Source organism: Pseudochaenichthys georgianus, chromosome 4, assembly GCF_902827115.2.
Source record: "Pseudochaenichthys georgianus chromosome 4, fPseGeo1.2, whole genome shotgun sequence".
Lineage (NCBI taxonomy): Eukaryota > Metazoa > Chordata > Actinopteri > Perciformes > Channichthyidae > Pseudochaenichthys > Pseudochaenichthys georgianus.
In genome coordinates this window covers 30,767,224-30,787,459 of record NC_047506.1, presented here as the reverse complement: position 1 = coordinate 30,787,459, position 20,236 = coordinate 30,767,224, and the positions used below count along the sequence as shown (strand labels likewise).

The 20,236-nt window shown below is 44.2% G+C and overlaps 2 protein-coding genes across 2 annotated transcripts; both read left to right on the top strand.

Annotated features, from left to right (window-relative positions):
* Positions 1-2,244: 2,244 nt before the first annotated feature.
* On the top strand, positions 2,245-6,022 carry mafaa (MAF bZIP transcription factor Aa). Its single transcript, XM_034080465.1, has one exon. The coding sequence runs from the start codon at positions 3,188-3,190 to the stop codon at positions 4,115-4,117; it is 930 nt and encodes a 309-aa protein (XP_033936356.1). The 5' UTR covers positions 2,245-3,187; the 3' UTR covers positions 4,118-6,022.
* Positions 4,693-18,922, top strand: LOC139433804 (uncharacterized; the record flags this gene model as incomplete). Its single annotated transcript, XM_071203031.1, has 3 exons — positions 4,693-4,752; positions 17,723-17,950; positions 18,146-18,922. Coding segments are annotated over exons 1-3 (1,065 nt in total), but the record flags the coding sequence as incomplete, so codon positions are not given.
* Positions 18,923-20,236: the final 1,314 nt, after the last annotated feature.

Sequence of the window (20,236 nt, the reverse complement as noted above, 5' to 3'; positions counted from 1 at the left end):
TGTCATCATGTGTCCAGGACCTTGGTGAGTACAGGGTCAAAACTAAAACTACAAACCAGTGAAGTTTAGTTTCTAATTTCCCTTTTCTTAGACCAGATTCTGTTTTCTCACTCCTTTGAGATCAAAAACATTCCATCACTCTGGTGAACAAACATGATTTCTATACAAGCGAGGCCTCGTACATGTGGTGAAACTCCTGATTTCTAAAGTAAGCCTGCCTGTTATCTTCCTGTCCGTGCACATGCATGCGTGCGTGTCACATCCCTGCACAATTAAAGCTGATTCCTCCACAGCGGCATTACTGACTTAATGCCAGTGACAAAACCCCCCCGGGCCTCAGATAACCCTGAGCCACCTCCTGAAGCTGGCCCTTTTTTCTGGCCCTGGATGCTGGCTACCTTTGGCTCAAAGCTCGCTGCCGGCCAGCTGAAAGCCCACCAACGATCCCCCACCTTGCTGATGTCCATTTTGCTTAAATCGGTAGAACTGCACTTGCAGCGAAGTCCCAATATGCAAAGGAACAATGAAAACCCTGACTTCCAAATTTATGTCTCAAGCCCTCGGCCGCAGACACTCCCCTTCCCCTGACAATGAATGGACCACAGCAGATCTTCTTAAAGGTGCCATTTCAATGCAGAGTGCTTAGCTTGGCGTTTGATGGCCAGCTCCTGCTTATTTGAGAAGAAATCTCTTCTAATGACTTAGCGCACCTAAACTTAAAATACCTTGATATGATTTCCATCCTCATACACTTCCTTTCATCCTCGCCAGCAGATTTGAGTATGGGGGGCAGGGGGGTTGTATTTCATGGCCATTTCGGACTGGAAGTTAAGCTCAGCAGTTGTGTAACGTTTTCCTGTTAAACCAAGTTAAACTTACTGCCACCTGTTTTTTTTTTATTATTATTCTCGCAGATAAGGCACTTTATTCCGCAGATATATCACTCACATGTTAGTGGGTTGATGGGACTCCTGAGGGGGAATGCTGCTGAAAAGGCTAAACGGGTCAGTTGCAGCGGTGTCTGGGTTTAAGTCCCATGATGCCAAACACTTCCTGCTCCCAGAAGCCTCTCTCGTTTCGGGATAAAGGAAGCAAGTGTCCAGAATGGAGACGCACGTGGATGGGCTTAATTATCCGTCGATCCGTGGAGATGAGACGGGATGCAATTTGTGGTTAATTGCGAATGAAAACGCTGTCGACCACCGCCAGGACTATCCAATCATACTTAACCCGCGCGCAGCCAGCGCGAGGCCTCGCGGAAATGCGGATTGATTTTTTTGGCAGACGAGCGTGCGGCCTTAAATCGATCCATATGGATTGATCTGGTCGTTTGTGGTGTCAGAAGCGTCCTTTCAGAGACCTAAATGAGTAAAGCAGATACATTAAGCTGTTTTTAATAAAGCTTATAAGGCAGAGTGTTTTTACCTTTTGCCTTACTTAAACGCTTTCCTAGGTGTAATTTTAAAACATATATTTAGATTTATTTAGAATCACATTTTGTATACAAAACATGAGTTAATTGCAACGTGTCAGAACACATTGACAACCATCAGTCATATGTTTTCAATGTGTGTCAGCATAGATGTCCAATTAACTTGCTAATGATTGAATTTAACCTCGAGGATATCCTTTTCAGGGGTCAACAATTTGATTTGATGTATGTGTCCTTTCATACAATAAAGATCTGATAAGCCGACACATAAGTGAACACACATATGAAGATTGCTGTCATTCAAATGTTTCAAATATAGTTTTACAAGTTGAAATTGTTTCATGTTTCAATCAAGTCCATATAATGAATTCATTAATGTATTCACAAATGAATTAACAACATCTACGTCATTTTCATTCCTTGTGAAATCTAAACGCATGTTGACAGACTCGTTACATAACTGACGCAACATTTAGAACCGTTCAAACTGAGTTCCAAGTAAACATTTTTCTCTTAGAAACTCCCGGAGCTCTCATTTTCCTCCGCGCTCGGTGCAGTAGCCTGCGCTCGGTCACTAGAGGGGGGGATCTGCTGCTGCACCTGTTCTCCCTGCGCGCCCGGCACACTTCGGCTCCTCTCGGCTCTGCTCGGCTGCCGGTGGAGTCTTCTGCTATAGGAGAATGCAACCGCGCTGCTGAGATCTCCTCCCATTGGCCCGTCGCACCTCAGTGTGGGAGGGTCGCGGGCCACGCTGTCTCTATAAGAGCAGAGAGTGCCTTCCAGCGTCTCAGTGACTCTGCTGGCTGCACCGTGACGCTCTTAGAAAACAAGTTGAGAGAGAGAAAACCTACTGGAATGTATCACCTCTTGCATAATATTACACACAGTCAACACGTAAGGTCAGCAGCGCGCCCCTGTAAGGAGGGACAGCACCGTGGGGACCGAGGCTGTGTTGAATAAAACATTTCTGGACGGACCACAACAAACCGGAGCAGATTATCCTTTACTTCAGAGAAGGAGCCCATGCCTGCAACTACTCCTTAATATTACATGCATATTAACTTTGAGTGCACGTGGCATTGCATATTGTATTCTTTGGGACTTTTTTTGGCACAACTTTTACGCATGTTTGCAGCGCCTGTCCTGCACAGATCTGAGTGCGTGAGAAACTTTTAATCCGGGCCATGCTGCAGTGACTTCTCCCTGGGACTTCATTATAGAAGTTGTAATCAGCGGTGGGCGAAAGAGTATGCTTTGAAAATATTTATAACACACCCCAACAGCAGGAGAAGACGAAGAAGTCTTCTCGTGTCACCTGATCGAGCAGCAGCGAGGAGAGTAAATCACCGGGAAGCAAGTGGGCTGCAGAGGTGAAGCGAGGACAAGACAGGTTGGTGTTTCCAAATTCACCGGGCTCCAGTTTCAGCCGCCCCGGGTGCTCCTGGTATTAAAGCGCGCATTTGACCTGGGATAAGTTGTCAACGAGAGCAGCGAGCGGAGGCGAACTGGCAGGTGTACAAGTTCATTTACATGCATACGTATATTCACGCCACTATATATAGAAGTTGTCTTAGGGACGAGCAGCTTTAATAAGTTCCTCCACCCACCCGCCGGCCCTGCAGCAACTCTGTGCACCGAGTGTGTGCGCGTGTCTGTATATATACACCATACAGGCTATTATTTCTCCTTGCTATCTGTAACCGGGTGGGCTGCCCTCCGTCGTTTTGGCTGTGAGGAGTCGTCGCATGGACAGACATGGCTACTGACCTCGCCATGAGCGCAGAGCTGCCTAACAGCCCTTTGGCTATCGAGTATGTCAATGACTTTGACCTTATGAAGTTTGAGGTGAAAAAGGAGCCGCCGGAGGCCGACCGCTACTGCCACCGCCTCCCGTCGGGCTCTCTGTCCTCCACCCCGATCAGCACGCCGTGCTCCTCCGTGCCTTCCTCGCCGAGCTTCTGCGCTCCGAGCCCGGGCGCGCCGCCCAACCAGAGCCTCACCAGCGGGGTCAACAGCAGCAGCGGCAGCAGCAACAACAGCAGCGGCAACAACAATCACAGCAACGCGGGCAAGCCTCAGCTGGACGACCTGTACTGGATCCCCAGCTACCAGCACCACATCAACCCCGAGGCACTCAACCTGACCCCGGAGGACGCGGTGGAGGCCCTCATCGGCAACGCGCACCACCATCACCATCACCACCCGGCCTACGAGGGTTTCCGCGGCCAGCAGTACGTCGGGGAGGACCTGTCCACGGCCTCAGTGGGTCACCATCACCAGGGCCACCACCACCATCACCACCACCACGGCCATCACGCGCGCCTGGAGGACCGCTTCTCTGACGAGCAGCTGGTCAGCATGACGGTGCGGGAGCTCAACCGGCAGCTGCGGGGCTTCAGCAAGGAGGAGGTGATCCGCCTGAAGCAGAAGAGGCGCACCCTGAAGAACCGGGGCTACGCACAGTCCTGCCGCTTCAAGCGCGTCCAGCAGAGGCACATGCTAGAGTCCGAGAAGTGCACGCTGCTGAGCCAAGTGGAGCAGCTGAAGCAGGACGTGGTGCGCCTTGTCAAGGAGAGGGATCTTTACAAGGAGAAGTACGAGAAGCTGGCCAGTCGGACCTACACGGCCGGTGGGAACACGAGAGATCCGTCCGGGAAACAGGCCAACACCGAGTTCTTCATGTAAGAAACGCAGACTGAGCACCCCACTTAAAAAATAACCTTTATTTATATATTTGTTCTGCGTTTGTATTTTGTTTACAGTTATTCCCTCGAAGAAAAACACAAGTAAACAAATACGCATTAGATGTGCACAAAAGTAATCCTTGTGCGCATTTTTGAGTCTTAAAGATGTTTTGGCGGAACTTCTGTAAGCTCGCTGCAACCTGTCAGCTGGGCACATGGGATCACTTAGCCTATAGACTGTTTTTTCCTCTGGTGCAACAAAACCTGGTCTTATTAAACCATTGTGACATTTAACATGACTGTCTTAATTCAGAGAGAATGCTTTTGTCTTAAAAGTGAGGGGAACGGTGCATTTTTTTAAAGAGAGATTGGACTAAAGTAGAAGCAGAAAAAGCAATACACCTTTGGCTCCAGAAAGCTCAACAGACTGTTTTTTGTGAAAATGAGGCGGAGAAGAGACATTTCAATATTGCAAGTATAGTTTCCCATCCCTTATTGCAACCCTGCATGCAGGACATGTATGGTAACCTCCAGTCATCTCCCAGAATCCTTCCACACGTATGGAAAGCATGGCCCATGGTACGCTTCTCCTCCTCCTCCTCCTCCTCCTCCTCCTCTGCCACCAATAAGGCCTGGGTATGAAAAAAGCCACCTTTCCCCCCCTGGAAAGGTGCATGGACTGCGGACAAAAATGCATAAACAATCTGCTAACTGCAAGAAAAAAACATGGATGCGTCTTCAACTGCTATTTTCAATCAATTTTTCTATTGTTTTAAAATGAAAAGAAAAACAACAAAAAGAGATTAACTGAGCCAGATTTTAGACTGTATTTATTTCCACCTGTACATAATGTGTAGAGAAAAAACAAACAGTTACCTGTGTTATTTTACCCTTTTCTCCTTTTTAAAGCTTTTGTTGCTTGGATTCTTCGAAATGTCTTAATACAAATGTTTGTATGTTACAGCATGCAAATCGTATATGGTATCCTCCTCCTACTGAACATGTGTAATGTCAAAGGCAAGCCTATACTGCACTAAGAAGAGATCAAACTGGACAAGCGTTTTGTTTTCTACTCATAGGACCTTTGATCTGTTAAAAAACCCGGATGTAAATTTGATAAAGGTTCATGTATTAGATGGACAAGGACTGCATTCGCTGCTAAAACTCTATGCACCAACCTGATGATGAAAAATATTAGTTTAATGATTTTTTTTTTTTTACTTTGGATATTTGTAGAATTTGTTTAGGGCCTGCGTGTTTATTCTGCAGCCCGGTGTCTTAACAAGAGCTTGTGTCTGATAGGAGGATGCTTGCTGGTTTGAGAAGAGGAGAGACTTTGCCTGTCGGTAGAGCTTACTGTTCTTGGAGATGCATTATTCTGTCAATAAGACGTGTGTTTTCTGCTGCCTAGATATATGTGCAATATTGTGCAGAAGTGTCCGATGATTGGACTACCTGTTGGGTGGCGAGCACTTACAGGAAAACAGGCTGGAAATTGTAGATCAAAAGGCCACAGTTGAAAATGGTAAATAAATATGAGATGTTTTATTGCTCTCCAAATATTCGATCTTTTACGTGCAGTGAAAGAACAACAATTATCACAACGAATCTTCTCACAAATTATTTTTTGAAAACAATTAGGTACCAACAATTATTTATTCAGTTACTTATTGTATTTATTTTTTAATTGGTTTTATATGACGTCAACGTTTTGCAATTATTTACAGCCTAACAATTTGATTTGAAAGAACTATGAGCAAACTTCTGCACAGTGCTGTTTATGTATATCTGTACATATCATTTCTATATTTATTCAATGAACGTGTCCTAACGTGTCAACAAGTGAAAAACCTACCAAGTGGAACGTTGTTGAGAATCTTGTTTTCATAATGTTTAATAAAAAGTTCTGTCCCAAAGCTGTCAGTCTGCTGCTGCCCTCATTGTTGCAGAACAGGTTTTTATTTTGAAAACAACAAACAAAAAGGCTTCCTGCCACTAAATTATTAAAAGCATTGGCTTTATGTAAGATTGTCACGAATTCGTTTCTTATTCAAGGCCAGCCGAGTTTCGTTGCAGCTCTAAGAATGTTTTTTTTTTTTAAAACACCCTAAAAGCCCGTAGATAGCATTGTATGAATGTATAATGTTTACTATTATTGTACGTAAATAAGTCTGTTCATATAAGAAAGACAAAAACAAAATCAAGTTTAACGCAGTGACTGGAGTTTAAACTGCATCAACGGACATGTTGATGGTGTATAAAATATATTTATGTAGGCTACTTGAAGAATTGTAAAATAATCTATAATATTATTATTGAGGCCTAATTATTATAGGCTAACATAATTATTAATATGTCATATCATATTGATTGCATTATGATAGTATAAAATAATCTGAAACGACAGTTGACGAGTGTGTCAAAAATAATGATGTAAAGATGTTGAAAGAATATCAATTTTGTTGTTTTTATTATTATTACAAGGCCTATTATTATTATTATTATTCAAGACGAAAACATATACGCAATAATTGATGCTCGTTTGTCTCTTAATTAGTGATTTCCTTAATTTATTTGTCGGTGTTCCATCTGCTATATTTTATTCTTCATCGGTCATATCTTTCGGCCGTAATTTGTCTGTGAGAGGCTCCACCAGCCGCCCGGCTCCTCCGTTCCGCTGCCCGGGCTGCGGACGCCTGTCAGCGGATCCCTCTACTCCCATCAGCCGGTGATGGATGGATGGATGGAGCCGGCCTCTATGCCATCATGCACGGAACAACAAGGTAGATGAGCTAAACTCTCACACTGCATGTTTGAGCGAGTCACTGCATGACACCCTCGATATCCACTTTGTGTTCGCGCGCTTGTGCACGCGCACTAAACTGCTTTAAGTGTTCTCTCCTTCCTCCTGTCCGGGTGGCGGGTTGACACAGATGCCACCCCGCGTTGCTGCTGATGTGACACCGCCGTCAGACCCGGAGGCTGGCGGCTCACTTCAAACACCATAACTCACTGTGTGTGTGTGTGTGTGTGTGTGTGTGTGTGTGTGTGTGTGTGTGTGTGTGTGTGTGTGTGTGTGTGTGTGTGTGTGTGTGTGTGTGTGTGTGTGTGTGTGTGTGTGTGTGTGTGTGTGTGTGTGTGTGTGTGTGTGTGTGTGTGTGTGTGTGTGTGTGTGTGTGTGTGTGTGTGTGTGTGTATTGCAGGGTCATGCAAGTGAAGGAGAGTATACGGTAAGATGTCAATAAGGAAGTGAGATATCTGCACAGCGATATATATGAATTTAAGCCTGTTTATACTTGATGTAAGGCTGTCACAAAAATGTGTCAAATGAGAGAAATTCCAAACATTTTCTTGAAGGCTGTCAGATTTGCTCAATATAGACCCCAACAAATATCTTATTTGATTAGATTTAGTTGTATTGAACATATTTTTATTATGATGCTTTTAATAGACAGTTGCATTTTTGTCTTTCCAAAAAATATTAAAAAGTCCTATCTTTAAATATGTGTCCCTGCAACACGTAATTTTGAACATTTCTGCCAATAACAAAATAATTTGTCTGTACAGATATTAATCCTTTATCCAAACACTGCGTCACTTCCATTCACAAGCACTTATTTTCATTTTTTCATTTAATCGTTTATTTGAAAGGGACAATGCACATTAATGAACACTTTAGACAAATAATGCTTCAAGTGTAAATATGCCGGATTTTAGCTTTGAGCTCATTTCCATCCGTAGTCCCTGACATACAACATATAACTTGTATGTCAGGGACCTTTATATACCTGTTTATACTCTATGCAAAGCGCCTTGCCATACCAATACAAGCTGTTCTATTTCCTTAAAGTTAGACTACATAACGTTCATATCACCAACTTTCCTAAACTGATTAAATTGCTGAGTGATGCAATCTTTATTAGGTGCAAAACACTCTGCTTTCAACTTTCAACTTTACATTTTTAATTTTCTCTTAATATCTCTCCTCTTTCTCCCTCCTTTCTGCCTCTCCATCACTCTCCTCCTCTTCCTGTTTTTGCTGACTCAGAGGAAACATTGAGCAGTGTGACAGCCATCACCTCACTGGGAGTCAGGGTGTGTGTGTGTGCATATAACACACACACAGAGAGAGGGATTGAGATAGCATGCAGGGGAATGAAGGACCAGGCATGTGCTGTGTGTGAGACAGAGAGAAAGAGATCACCGTGACTACGCTGTGTGCTTTTCTATCCATAAATCAGGGCAGAGTCCATCTGAGCCGCATCCGAGAGACGAAACAAGTGAAGATGTGAAAAGGATGGAGAGAGTGAGTGGGGGTGGGATAACATTCAGAGAGAGCGGTGCAGTGTGTCTCTGGCGTCTGGAGCTGCAGCTGCTGAGATTCAACACAGTCAGCGTCTCTTCGGCTCAGCTTACCTACAGTATACACACACACACACACACGCACGCACGCACACACACACACACACACACACACACACACACACACACACACACACACACACACACACACACACACACACACACACACACACACACACACACATAGAGACACACACACAGTCCAGACAAACACCGTGGAAGCAGCTCACAGCTGATATATATACTTGCATCCTTTTAATAAGAGTGATAATAACCTCAGCCTCCTCCTCTACCTGTTGTTGTTGTTGTTGTTTTTATTATTATACCGGTCAGGGCAAAGCAGGCAACTCCCTCTGAGGTTACACCCCCAAACACATTAGGTTCACTATTTGACAGTTAGGGAATTTGTACCACTTACGTGCAATTCATTCAGCTCCCATATGAAGTTGTGGTCATAGACAGATTATGAGAGAATTGGTTTCTTGTGCACAAACAGCAGCAAGGCCCCCACCCTCGGTAAGAGACAGCTAAACTGAAGAAGTCATTTCATTTTTGTCAAATGTGTCGCTTTGCATTTATTTTAGTTTTTTTTCACACCTCTTTTAGTCTTTCTTTCATTACTGTGATACTATGTTCCATCTGTGTCTAGTGGTTGTGTGTCTCTTTTCAGTAATTGTAGGTCATTTTGGTGTCTGTTCTTAGTCATGTTGCACCTCTGTGATCGTTATGTGCTGGTGTTGCATCTTTTTAAAGTCATTTTGCGTCTCTTTAGCTTTGGTTCTCGTTGTGGCAAATTGTACTGACTTTTAGTCGTTTTTGGTTGGATGGTGGTCTGTTTGTGATCAGTTTGTGTTCTCCATTCAGCAACTCGTTGTTATATAGGCCCTTGACCCCTAGTGACCCTGGGCCTTTCCCCCGTGGATGAGTTGGTAAATTCGAGCCACTTTGTTGTTTTCTTGATTGGCTCTAGTTCCAGTCTGTAGGGTTCACTTAAACAAAAGGTATTTGTCTTTATATACAGTAAATCCAGCAATACAATTCTGCAGAACAAAAAAGAACATCTGTTTGGTGTTGCCTTGTAAATCTATGATGTAGCATTTTACTTGTCGACTACTTAGAAGAACATTGCAAACCATATTAATGTCCCACCTACCTTTAACATATATTCATTGGTTTGGAACTGTTTTGACAAAAGGAGACTGTCAACATCAGGGAACGTTTGAAGTTGAAATTTGTCAAAATGTTAAAGGGCCCATGTCATGCTTTTCTGGTCATTACCCGTCCCCTTGTGTGTTATGTAGCTTTTTCTGCATGTAAACGCTCTGTAAAGTCACAAACCCTCAAAGTACACCCTGTAGTGAGTAAAACTCGAACACAGAAAAGACCTGTCTATGAACGCATTGTTGGAGATTTGTCTTTTTCAATTTTTTTCTTCCTGGTCATAGTGACGTAACGATACCCAGGTCCAAATGGACCAATCCGTGGAGCTCCTCACACTCACACACACACGCTCACTCACTATTGTCTTTTCTCAGCCGCGGCTCCGTGGATCTCCTGGCTGTGAGTGTGAGTGTGTGCTCAGGCTGAGTTCCGCGGTGTCTCGCTGTCTCGCGGGCCCCACGCAGCAACCAGGAAACGACACCAGTAATCCAGCTCACACTGTCCGCTCCTCGAGCCTCAAAGGGCGGAGCAGCGAGCCCCGTGACGTCCCGCCAACACGGCACCCAGACCCCACGCAGCATTCTCATCTGTTTGTCATTACTGGTGTCATTTTCTGGTTGCTAACAAACGCCATTGTAACACATAATCACTGATGTTCCGCTGTAACGGTGGTGGACTCATCAGAACAGAGTGGGAGAGCTGACCAATCAGAGCACAGTGGGGTCATAGGGAGGGGGGGGGGGGGCAGGAGCTCCAACATGGCGTGTAGGACAGAGAGTGAATACACAGACTATACAGAGATGCTGTATGAGAAACCAATGTGAGTTTGGAACATTGAACAATGTACATCTATTCTAGTAGACCTCAACAATGGAATTATGACCAGTAGAAATGGGCATGTCATGGGACCTTTAAGAGACTCAGTACATTGAAAGTAGTAGTAGTAGTAGTAGTAGTAGTAGTAGTAGTAGTAGTAGTAAAAACCCAGCAGTAGTTTCAGTGTTACAGAGTGGGGGCAAATGTACAGAAAACATGTTACCATACAAACATTAAATGAGAGTGTAAAGTACAATATTGCATGACTGTCAGATCTTAATCTAGGTGTTACAATGGCTCAAATATGCTTATTCTATGAGCCAATGGAGGTCATAAGGTGCTCTGCCTGTGACTTGGTAGGGCCCGTTCAGTGAATATCAACTAAAGGTAAAGGTGATCATCAGGGATCCAACAATCAGATGATCAAAACTGTCCCATTAAGAACCAGGAGCTGAAAGTGATAGATGCTCTTATTTTTGAAGAATTGGTCATAAACAACATCTCCCCTGGTGCTAGGCCTTTGTATTAAGCAGAAACTGCTTCATACAGTAGATGTGGTTTTTTGGTGCTCCATTTAGGCCCGCTCCCCAGGGAGGAGTTCAGCTTCAAAAAGTTGTCAACCTGCACAAAATGTAATCGACATTTTTGATAAATCACCTGCGTGCTGGTAACGCTCACGGGGTATTAATAATTATTACTCCTGATCTGGTGATTGAGTTAGTGACCCGGCCAGGAGCCCCCCCCCCTGGAGCAGAGAGCTGGGGGGGGGGGGGCTCCACACTGCCGGCCCTACCCAACGCACCCAGGAAAGCAATTTGGCACCGGTGACGCCGTACTACTGCTGCGACCCCTGAACGCATGCCCTGCCTCCACCCGCTCCATACTGTCACACACAACTGAGACACACACACACATACACACATTATCTGACACGCCGCATGCTGAGTAGACAAATTCAAACATGCTATCACAGGAGAAAATATGCCCAAACAGCAAATCTAACCTTGTCCCGTGCTTTGAAAATACAGTAATAAACAAACCTAACCGGCAACAAACAAATAAATGAGAGCGGCGGGATGATGTGCTGATCTCTAAACAAGGAGGGGGAGGGGGATCACAGAAAATGGGCTACATTTCCCCTGAAAGAAGGAAAAATGTGCCATAATGTGGAAATTAGCTCCAGATATTCCCTTTAACTCTCTGAGGTCCAAGTGCTGTTTTCATGTTAGGCTTGACTGGGCTTTTTTTGTAAAAATGCTATTTTAGTAAGCACACATTACTGTTATCAAGGTAATTTGCAATATCACACACAATGGTAAAAGTGTCGCTATAATACCATATTGTGTGTGCTGTAGATTGTTTCTGTGCCTTTCATATCTCCTCCTTGCTCCGTGGTGGTTTGAGCTCATTATTAGCTGCCATGGATTCACTTAAAGAGAATTTCCTTTCCTGTTATTTTATTTCCTGTTGACGGTGGTCACAAGGCGATTTACTGAGTCAACCTTTTAACAAGGGGTCGAGTTCCTGCTGAATCCCTCAAACCACCACTATCACTTCCATTCATGTTTCACTTCCCCGTGTGTGTGTGCGTGCACGCGCGTGCGTGTGATTGATTCAGCATTTTGTCTGAATCGACCAGTCATTCATTTTCCAACGATTATTGTTGTTGTGTCACAGCCAGAGGCCTGTACGACGAAGCCGGTTCAACATAATCTGGATATGTTCACATTGATCTTGTAAGATATGTTTGTTGTTTTTACATTGTTTTACATTGCCAATTGTTTGTTGACTTGTGAAGCCCTCTGAGACAAATGGGATTTGTGATTTTGGGCTATATAAATAAACTTGAATTGAATATGTTTGAGTTACCCGGTTTACCTATGTCACTACCCGATCTGCCGCCCTGCCCTATCTGCAGTGGTGCGCATGTGCGAGATGGTCCGCCATATTGGACAACGCCGTACGGCAACCCAAGTAGGACACTTGACACGGTGGCTTTTGGCAAAACACAAAAAGAAAACTCGAGAGAGATGAGTTATTGTTATTACAACGTGACTTCACTATTATTTAACAACTCTTTGTATTGGGTTCTTTTATTTGGGGTTTGCAGGTGCAGCTATGTGGCTTTTATCCTGGATAAAGTGTTTCATGGATGTTTAAAGTCTTAAAGGTGGGGTAGGTAAGTTTGAGAAACCGGCTCGAGATACACTTTTTGTTATATTTCATGGAATGCTTTTAACATCCCGATAGCAATGAATATCTGAAGTGCTTTGACAAAAAATCCATAAAAAAATGTCATCTGTGGAAGCCGTAATACTGTAAAAAGTACGACCAATCATTTTAGCAGGCCCGGCTAAAATAACTGGATGGCCTACCTGCCTCTCAGCCTTCCATCTGTGCACAAATGTATCTCGTGCCCTCATTGGTCATGTGCGCGTTCGTGTGTGTTGGAGGAGGGGCTCTATAAGGAAGTGGCAGATTTTCTCCGGTCGTGTATTTTCAAATTCAAGCGATCTCGAGCCGGTTTCTCAAACTTACATACCCTACCTTTAATATTTGTCTATTATTATAGTTTACTTTTCATTCAGGAAGTATGACGCTGCGCTGTCAGTACGCTTCTCCATGTTTGTGATTGGTCAAATGTTGCTAACCCCGCCCCTTTTATGTGAACGCGCACATAACTAGATAGGGCAAAGCTGGCTTCAGTTAACGAGTTGATAACCAGCATCATTCTTTCACACACAGTGACGTCACGAGCTACCCACAATGCAACACGCGCCATATATATATATATATATATATATATATAAATACGCCATTTTCCTGGAGGTGCAAATATCCTGGAAGTGCAAATATAAACAGCTAGCTAACGTAGCCAGGCAGAGCGCACTAGGTTTTTTTCTGAATTAACGACCGAAGAAATCGCTGCATGTCTTCGGATTACATCTCTGGACTTGAGGGGTGTGCTCTAGGTCGTTACCAGCGTAAACTAGAGCTGTGTGGGTTGTCGGATTGCCCTTACAGACTGCCTGCAGATGTATGGAAAAACGACCCTCGAAAGTGGCCTTCGTCGATTTTGGCTCCATCTACGTCTAATTTCTGGAAACACCAGGTGAATACCCCACTTGTCACAATAATATTATCATGCCATTGCATATATGTGGTATTTTAGAGTTGACTAGATATTGATTAAGGCAATAGACTATGATATGATATATAGGAAAGAATAGGACCGTTTAGCGAGAGCGCGTTTATTTTGGATTAGGTAAACCGGGTAACTCAAACATATCCAGGTTATGTTGAACCGGTTTAGGATTTTTCCGTTTTCATAACAGTTTGTGGCTGTGGTTTGTAGGTAGAGGGATAACACACACATGCATATACACACACACACGGCTGTGAAGGTGCACACACGCTGTTGACCAGATGAGTGTGTGCAGTAATGCAGTAGAGAGGACTGTCCTCAGTGGCAATGGAGGGTCAATCAGCAATCAATTATTCCACTCAGCCTGGCCAGCAGCCATACCACAGACTCACTTCCTACACACACACACACGCACACGCACACGCACACACACACACACACACACACACACACACACACACACACACACACACACACACACACACACACACACACATTGAAAGACACTGTACACTTATATTCCTTCAGTCTCTAGTTTACACGTCACATATACCTAAAAGCCCACATCTTAACCCCGTTAAATCCTACAATGTGAAGTGTTTCATTTGATGTAAAGTAACCAAAATCCACACAGTTCTCTGGCAAGAAACATTTTATATTTATATTATAAAATATTAATATGAGTCCCTAGTTTGAACCCACTGACCAGCCATTGGGCCTGATCAAACTCTAAGCAAAAAGCTCCTTATTCTTAGAGTTTGCATGTTTTCTTTGGGGTCTCCAGCTTAGTTGAACGGGCCTAGTTGCGGAGCTCCAGGCTTTGACCCTCCTCCTTTTTCACATGTCAAATTGTGTTCACCAGAGGCATACTAAAGCATATTGTTATTAATTTGAAGTAAAATCTTGAATATTAAACCAAGGTAAAATAAGATTCATCCTTAATCTTTTGCTGACTTTGACTGAAATCATACCATTAAGCTTTTTTCATTGTTTACCTGTTGTTGTGCTTTGCTGGATGATACCGACATTAACTAACCAACGTTAGCTAATATTAACAAAGTCATTAGGGTAAGTACAAGTGATGTGCAGCTTAACCTTACTTTCCTTTCCTTACTTGATAAGTTACAGTCTAAGTAGTTAGGCAAACCAACGCGTCCCACAGTCGGAAGACATGGAGGTTAGATAACAGTTGACCCTTTATTGCCTGTAGTTGTAAAAGTGTGCAAGACTGGTCGCAAAATAAAATGTAAGTTGCAGAATTTTCCAATATAGGATATAGGGCCTTATTTAGGCCCTAACGTAGGGGATTCTTTGGCATTATAGCTACAATTGTAGACATCACACTTTTCATGAAAATGCTTTTTCATTGTATATATGTCTTCATGGCTAATGCAATGGGACCAAATCTGCTACTGTAAAGCTGTGATTAACTGTTCCTCGGCATTGGTCCTTAACATAAAACACTCTCTGGTCTATTGTGTTCACTTACATCCTCTTCTTTCCCAGTGGCTATATAAGTGTCATAGTACATGAGAACCTGAACAGGTTTTAAACACAGTTTTTTCACATTTGCCACAGGATCAGTTTTTTCTCTCTGAGGGACTCCTCTTCAGTCCTGAGGGTGGATCTCTGTTTGCTTAACAGACTCTCCCAGCTCACATGGGAGTGCCAGTACCACGCAGCCCGCTGTCATGCACCCTGTCACCCTCTGCACCCGCAAAATGCCGCGCAGGCACTCGTGGTGGGGACGACGGTGCAGCTGCAGAGTCGAAGTGACTGAGGTGTCACTGAGCCTGACACACACACTCAGGACCTGGACCCAGAGGCAGACACACACTGCCCGGCTGATGCACATCTAAAAGGTACCACACACACACACACACACACACACACACACACACACACACACACACACACACACACACACACACACACACACACACACACACACACACACACACACACACACACACACACACACACACACACACACACACACACATACAGAGGGACATTGATTGTGTGTATGTGTTATGTCGGATAACTGTTTGTCTTATTTGTCATGGAGGAGGACATTTTCTATATGCAGAATCTAAAGGGGCAATAGACAAAATTCCTTCTTCCACAAGATATTCTTTCAGAACGAAGTCTGATGATGCTTGTCCTCCACAACTCATGTCATCTAGTCAACAAAATATTACATGTCCAGTTAGCACACAGCTAACAGACCCAGTCAGTGGATTGGGAACTAGCAGACATTCATGTGAAATCTGGCCTAAATAAGGGTTTAAATATACAATAATAATAATAATATAAGTGTTTTTGTTTTTTTATGTTGATGCTAAACCAACATTTCTTTCTGAATTTCACTGACAACATTACAATGGACATTCAGAGCTTTCTATACTGAAAGATGTTTGGATGTTGGATTGGTATTTGACTAGCTACATTTCAGCATTTAAGTTTTTCCTAATTTTATAATCTTTGTCTCAGTTTGTTCCAATTTAGCTTTGGCTCCAAGTTATTTCAACATTTGGTTAAGTTTATCTCTGGCGTTACAGTGGAGCTCTTATTCCCTCGTTGTGAAATACCAGTGTTTGCTACAGTCAGATACACAGATACAATGTCTGTTTGAGGTGCTCTGCACTTTCTTCTAACTCCAATGTGAACCCATCTGTGCCAATGTTAGACACTCAGAGCAAGTCCCTTCGAAGTTAAGTGTTGCAATATAAAAGGTGACGCTAAAGGTTCCCTTCTAACGGCCCGTCCACACAGCGGCGTGCGTTGACGCTTGGAGGTGGGCGTATCTGAAGCTTGGGGATTTTTTGCGACCAACAACCAATCGCATGAATCTCCCGCCTCCGACATAAGACAATAGAAATGTTAAAACGAAGTAAACTGGATAGAAAATCCCCAAACCGGCGAAAACCTACCAGTTTCACCCACTGTCTCTGCCTCCGCCCTCCATGCCTGGTTCCTCCGGTTTGTATCCCGGTAGATGAACAGAGACTGATCATACAGCACCGGGTGATTCACTACCGCTATAATGAATTTTCCCTCCATTTTTTGGAATATGAGGAAATGACCTGCGTAGTCTCTCCCAGCATACACGCGGATTGATTGGCTAGCGCTTGTACTGGCAGATTTGCATAAATGGGATTTCATTGGCTGACGCTTCTGCCGAGGCGCCAAAAGTTGAACATTGCTCAACTTTTGAAGCGAGCAACGCCAGCAACGCTCCACGTCGCTTCCCTAAATGCAGTTCGGCTAAAAGTGACGTCACCCCATTCAAAGTGAATGGGCAGAAGCGTTGGAAGCTTCAACGCACGCCGCTGTGTGGACGGGCCGTAAGCGTCGTATCTGATGAGTTGGGAATAATAATTAGTTGCGAGGTCACACATTCTGCCAATTTTTCTGTATATAGCAACCTCAGATGATATATACCTTTACAAGGATCTGATATCTTGTTCAGAGGAAAATGACACATATGTCTCATCGACGTAGCTGTGCTACAGTTAATTGGGAGTTAAGTTAACATTTGTCATGTGAATCAAATACATATGTAGAAACAAATGATCATTTCTGTATTTTGGGTTGAAACCACCACATCAACCTCATTCTTATTTGTCGATATGTTTGTGTCTGACGCCATTGTTCTGGCTTCTGCACAGAGGAATGATGCTGGTTGAGCATGATATTCGCTCTTCTTTTTCTGACTCACCTTTACTCACTGCTGGGTCACCAGACCCTCCTTTCACCCACACACTGACCTACTTTTCCCCTCTCTCTCCAAGTGAGGTTCTCACCCTCATTACCTCTGCCCACCCTACCACCTGTCCTCTGGACCTTATCCCTTCAAACCTCCTTCAGACTATCGCTCCTGATATTCTACCGTTTCTCACCCATTTCTTCAACACTTCTCTAACTTCTGGTCACTTTCCAAACAGTCTCAAGGAGGCAAGAGTAAACCCTCTCCTAAAGAAACCCACTCTCAACCCGTCTGATGTTATAAACTACAGGCCTGTCTCTCTCCTCCCGTTCCTGTCTAAAACACTTGAACGCGCTGTCTTTAAACAACTCTCCTGTTATCTCCATCAGAACAACCTTCTGGATCCGCACCAGTCTGGTTTCAAGGCAGGTCACTCCACAGAAACTGTTCTCATTGCTGTCACTGAGAAACTGCATACTGCCAAAGCAGCATCCCTCTCCTCTGTCATCATCCTTTTGGACCTGTCTGCTGCATTCGACACGGTGAATCATCAGATCCTCCTTCGCACTCTCCAAGAACTTGGAGTTTCAGGCTCTGCACTTTCCCTCCTCACCTCATACCTCAAAGACCGCACCTACAGGGTTACTTGGAGAGGGTCCGAGTCCGACCCTTGTCAATTAACTACAAGGGTCCCTCAGGGCTCTGTTCTTGGACCCCTCCTCTTCTTCCTGTACACAAACTCGCTCGGATCAGTAATTAGCCCGCATGGTTTTTCATACCACTGCTACGCTGACGACACCCAACTAATTCTGTCCTTTCCCCGTTCAGAGACCCAGGTGGTCGCACGCATCTCTGCTTGTCTAGCTGACATCTCTCAGTGGATGTCTGCTCATCACCTCAGGCTCAACCTTGACAAGACTGAAGTGCTTTTCCTTCCGGGAAAAGATTGTCCCACTCTTGACCTGACTATCAACATCGGCACCTCTGTTGTTTCCCCGACTCAGACTGCAAGGAATCTGGGTGTGATCCTAGATAACAACCTGCCCTTCACTGCAAACATCGCTGCTACAACCCGTTGCTGCAGATACACGCTTTACAACATCAGGAGGATACGTCCCCAGCTGACCCAGAAAGCCACGCAGGTTCTGGTCCAGGCTCTCGTCATCTCACGCCTAGACGACTGCAACTCCCTCCTGGCTGGTCTACCTGCATGTGCCATCCGACCTCTGCAGCTCATCCAGAATGCAGCGGCTCGTGTGGTCTTCAACCTTCCCAAATTCTCCCACACCACGCCGCTCCTCCGCTCCCTCCACTGGCTTCCAGTAACTGCTAGAATCCACTTCAAGACACTGGTACTTGCATACCATGCTGCGAATGGATCTGGCCCTTCCTACATCCAGGCCATGGTTACACCGTACACCCGAGCACGTGCACTCCGCTCTGCATCAGCCAAACAGCTCGCTGCACCCGCACTGCGAGGGGGACCCAAGTTCCCATCAGCAAAAACACATGGGTTTGCTATCCTGGCTCCAAAATGGTGGAATGAGCTCCCCATTGACATCAGGACAGCAGAAAGCTTACACACCTTCCGGCGCAGACTGAAAACTCATCTCTTTCGACTCCACTTCGAGCGATAGAATTACTAACAAAGAACTTCTAACGGAGCACTTATATACTAATAAAGGACTGGCTTATCTATAGCCAGTTGAGTAGCACTTGAAATGTTTGGCTCTATGTACTTATATGATTCTGTTTTCTTCAAGGTTGTGTCTTCCTGGTCGAATGTACTTATTGTAAGTCGCTTTGGATAAAAGCGTCAGCTAAATGCAATGTAATGTAATGTAATGCTTTCATTGTTAATAGCTCCAACAAACTGTTATCGGTTTCCATCAATATGGAAAAGAATGATCGACTATTTCCCTTGTCAAGAAAACATGGGATGTCCTTTGAACAAATATTGAATGCCACCAGTTCTCTAGTGAAAACAGGCTCAGAATATTAAAGTTCTACCTGGGTTGGTAGAAGTTTGGTGTATGTATCTCCTAAAAGTTTTCATCAATTAAATGTATAAAAGTATCACAGAGAAAGCAAGCATCTGACAGACTGTCGGAGTAACAGAAAGTGTCGCTACAATGTCCTCTTTCTTCTGCGTTGTAACTTAAACTGCGGTACACTCAAAGCTCATGCCTTATAAAAGCATGCCCTCATTTAGCCTTTTTAATACCAAGCAGAGGAATCGTTCTGCGGGAAGGGAAAGACGAGGATAAATAATCAGCATGAAGAAGTATTTGTGGTGAAGGAGTGCAGATTCAGCGCTGCCGCCGCTGGCATGCGGAGAAGACGTGGTGCTGAAACTGTCATGGCAGCCCTCGCTCGGTGACAGAGAGGTGCGAGGAGGAGGTAGAAACAGAGAGAAACTAAAGGGAGTTTGTGAAAGAGAGGAGCTACTTGTCTGACATGTTGCCTTTTCATTTAGAGGTATTTTTTGTGGTGAGAGATGTTGGCAGTTTGGGGCCAGCTCTTCTATTCTTTCTGTCTCTAACTGATAATGTTCTCTTCCTTCATAGTGCTGCTGTTGTGGTAGCCTTTGCTGTTATATCCGTTTTACTGTTCTGTTTTGGTTCACTGTTTTTCTGTTGAATTCATTCGCTCCGGTGTTGAAGTTAGTTCAGGCACTTTGTCAGTCTTTGGTCAAATTTAGACTTCAGACTTTAATGTCAAACTCCTATTTTCACTTCATATTTTCCCTTCTATTTCTCCCTCTATTGTAAAGTTTCATACAGTAATAACTAGTGCTGCGTACCGGTACGCCGAACCGGTACTGGACTTGTAAAAAGTTTCGGTTCAAGTCCGGTTAAAAACCGGAACGTCGGGAACCGGTACTTGGGCTCGCAAAAAAACTAGCACTTACGTATATTCTGGTGTCT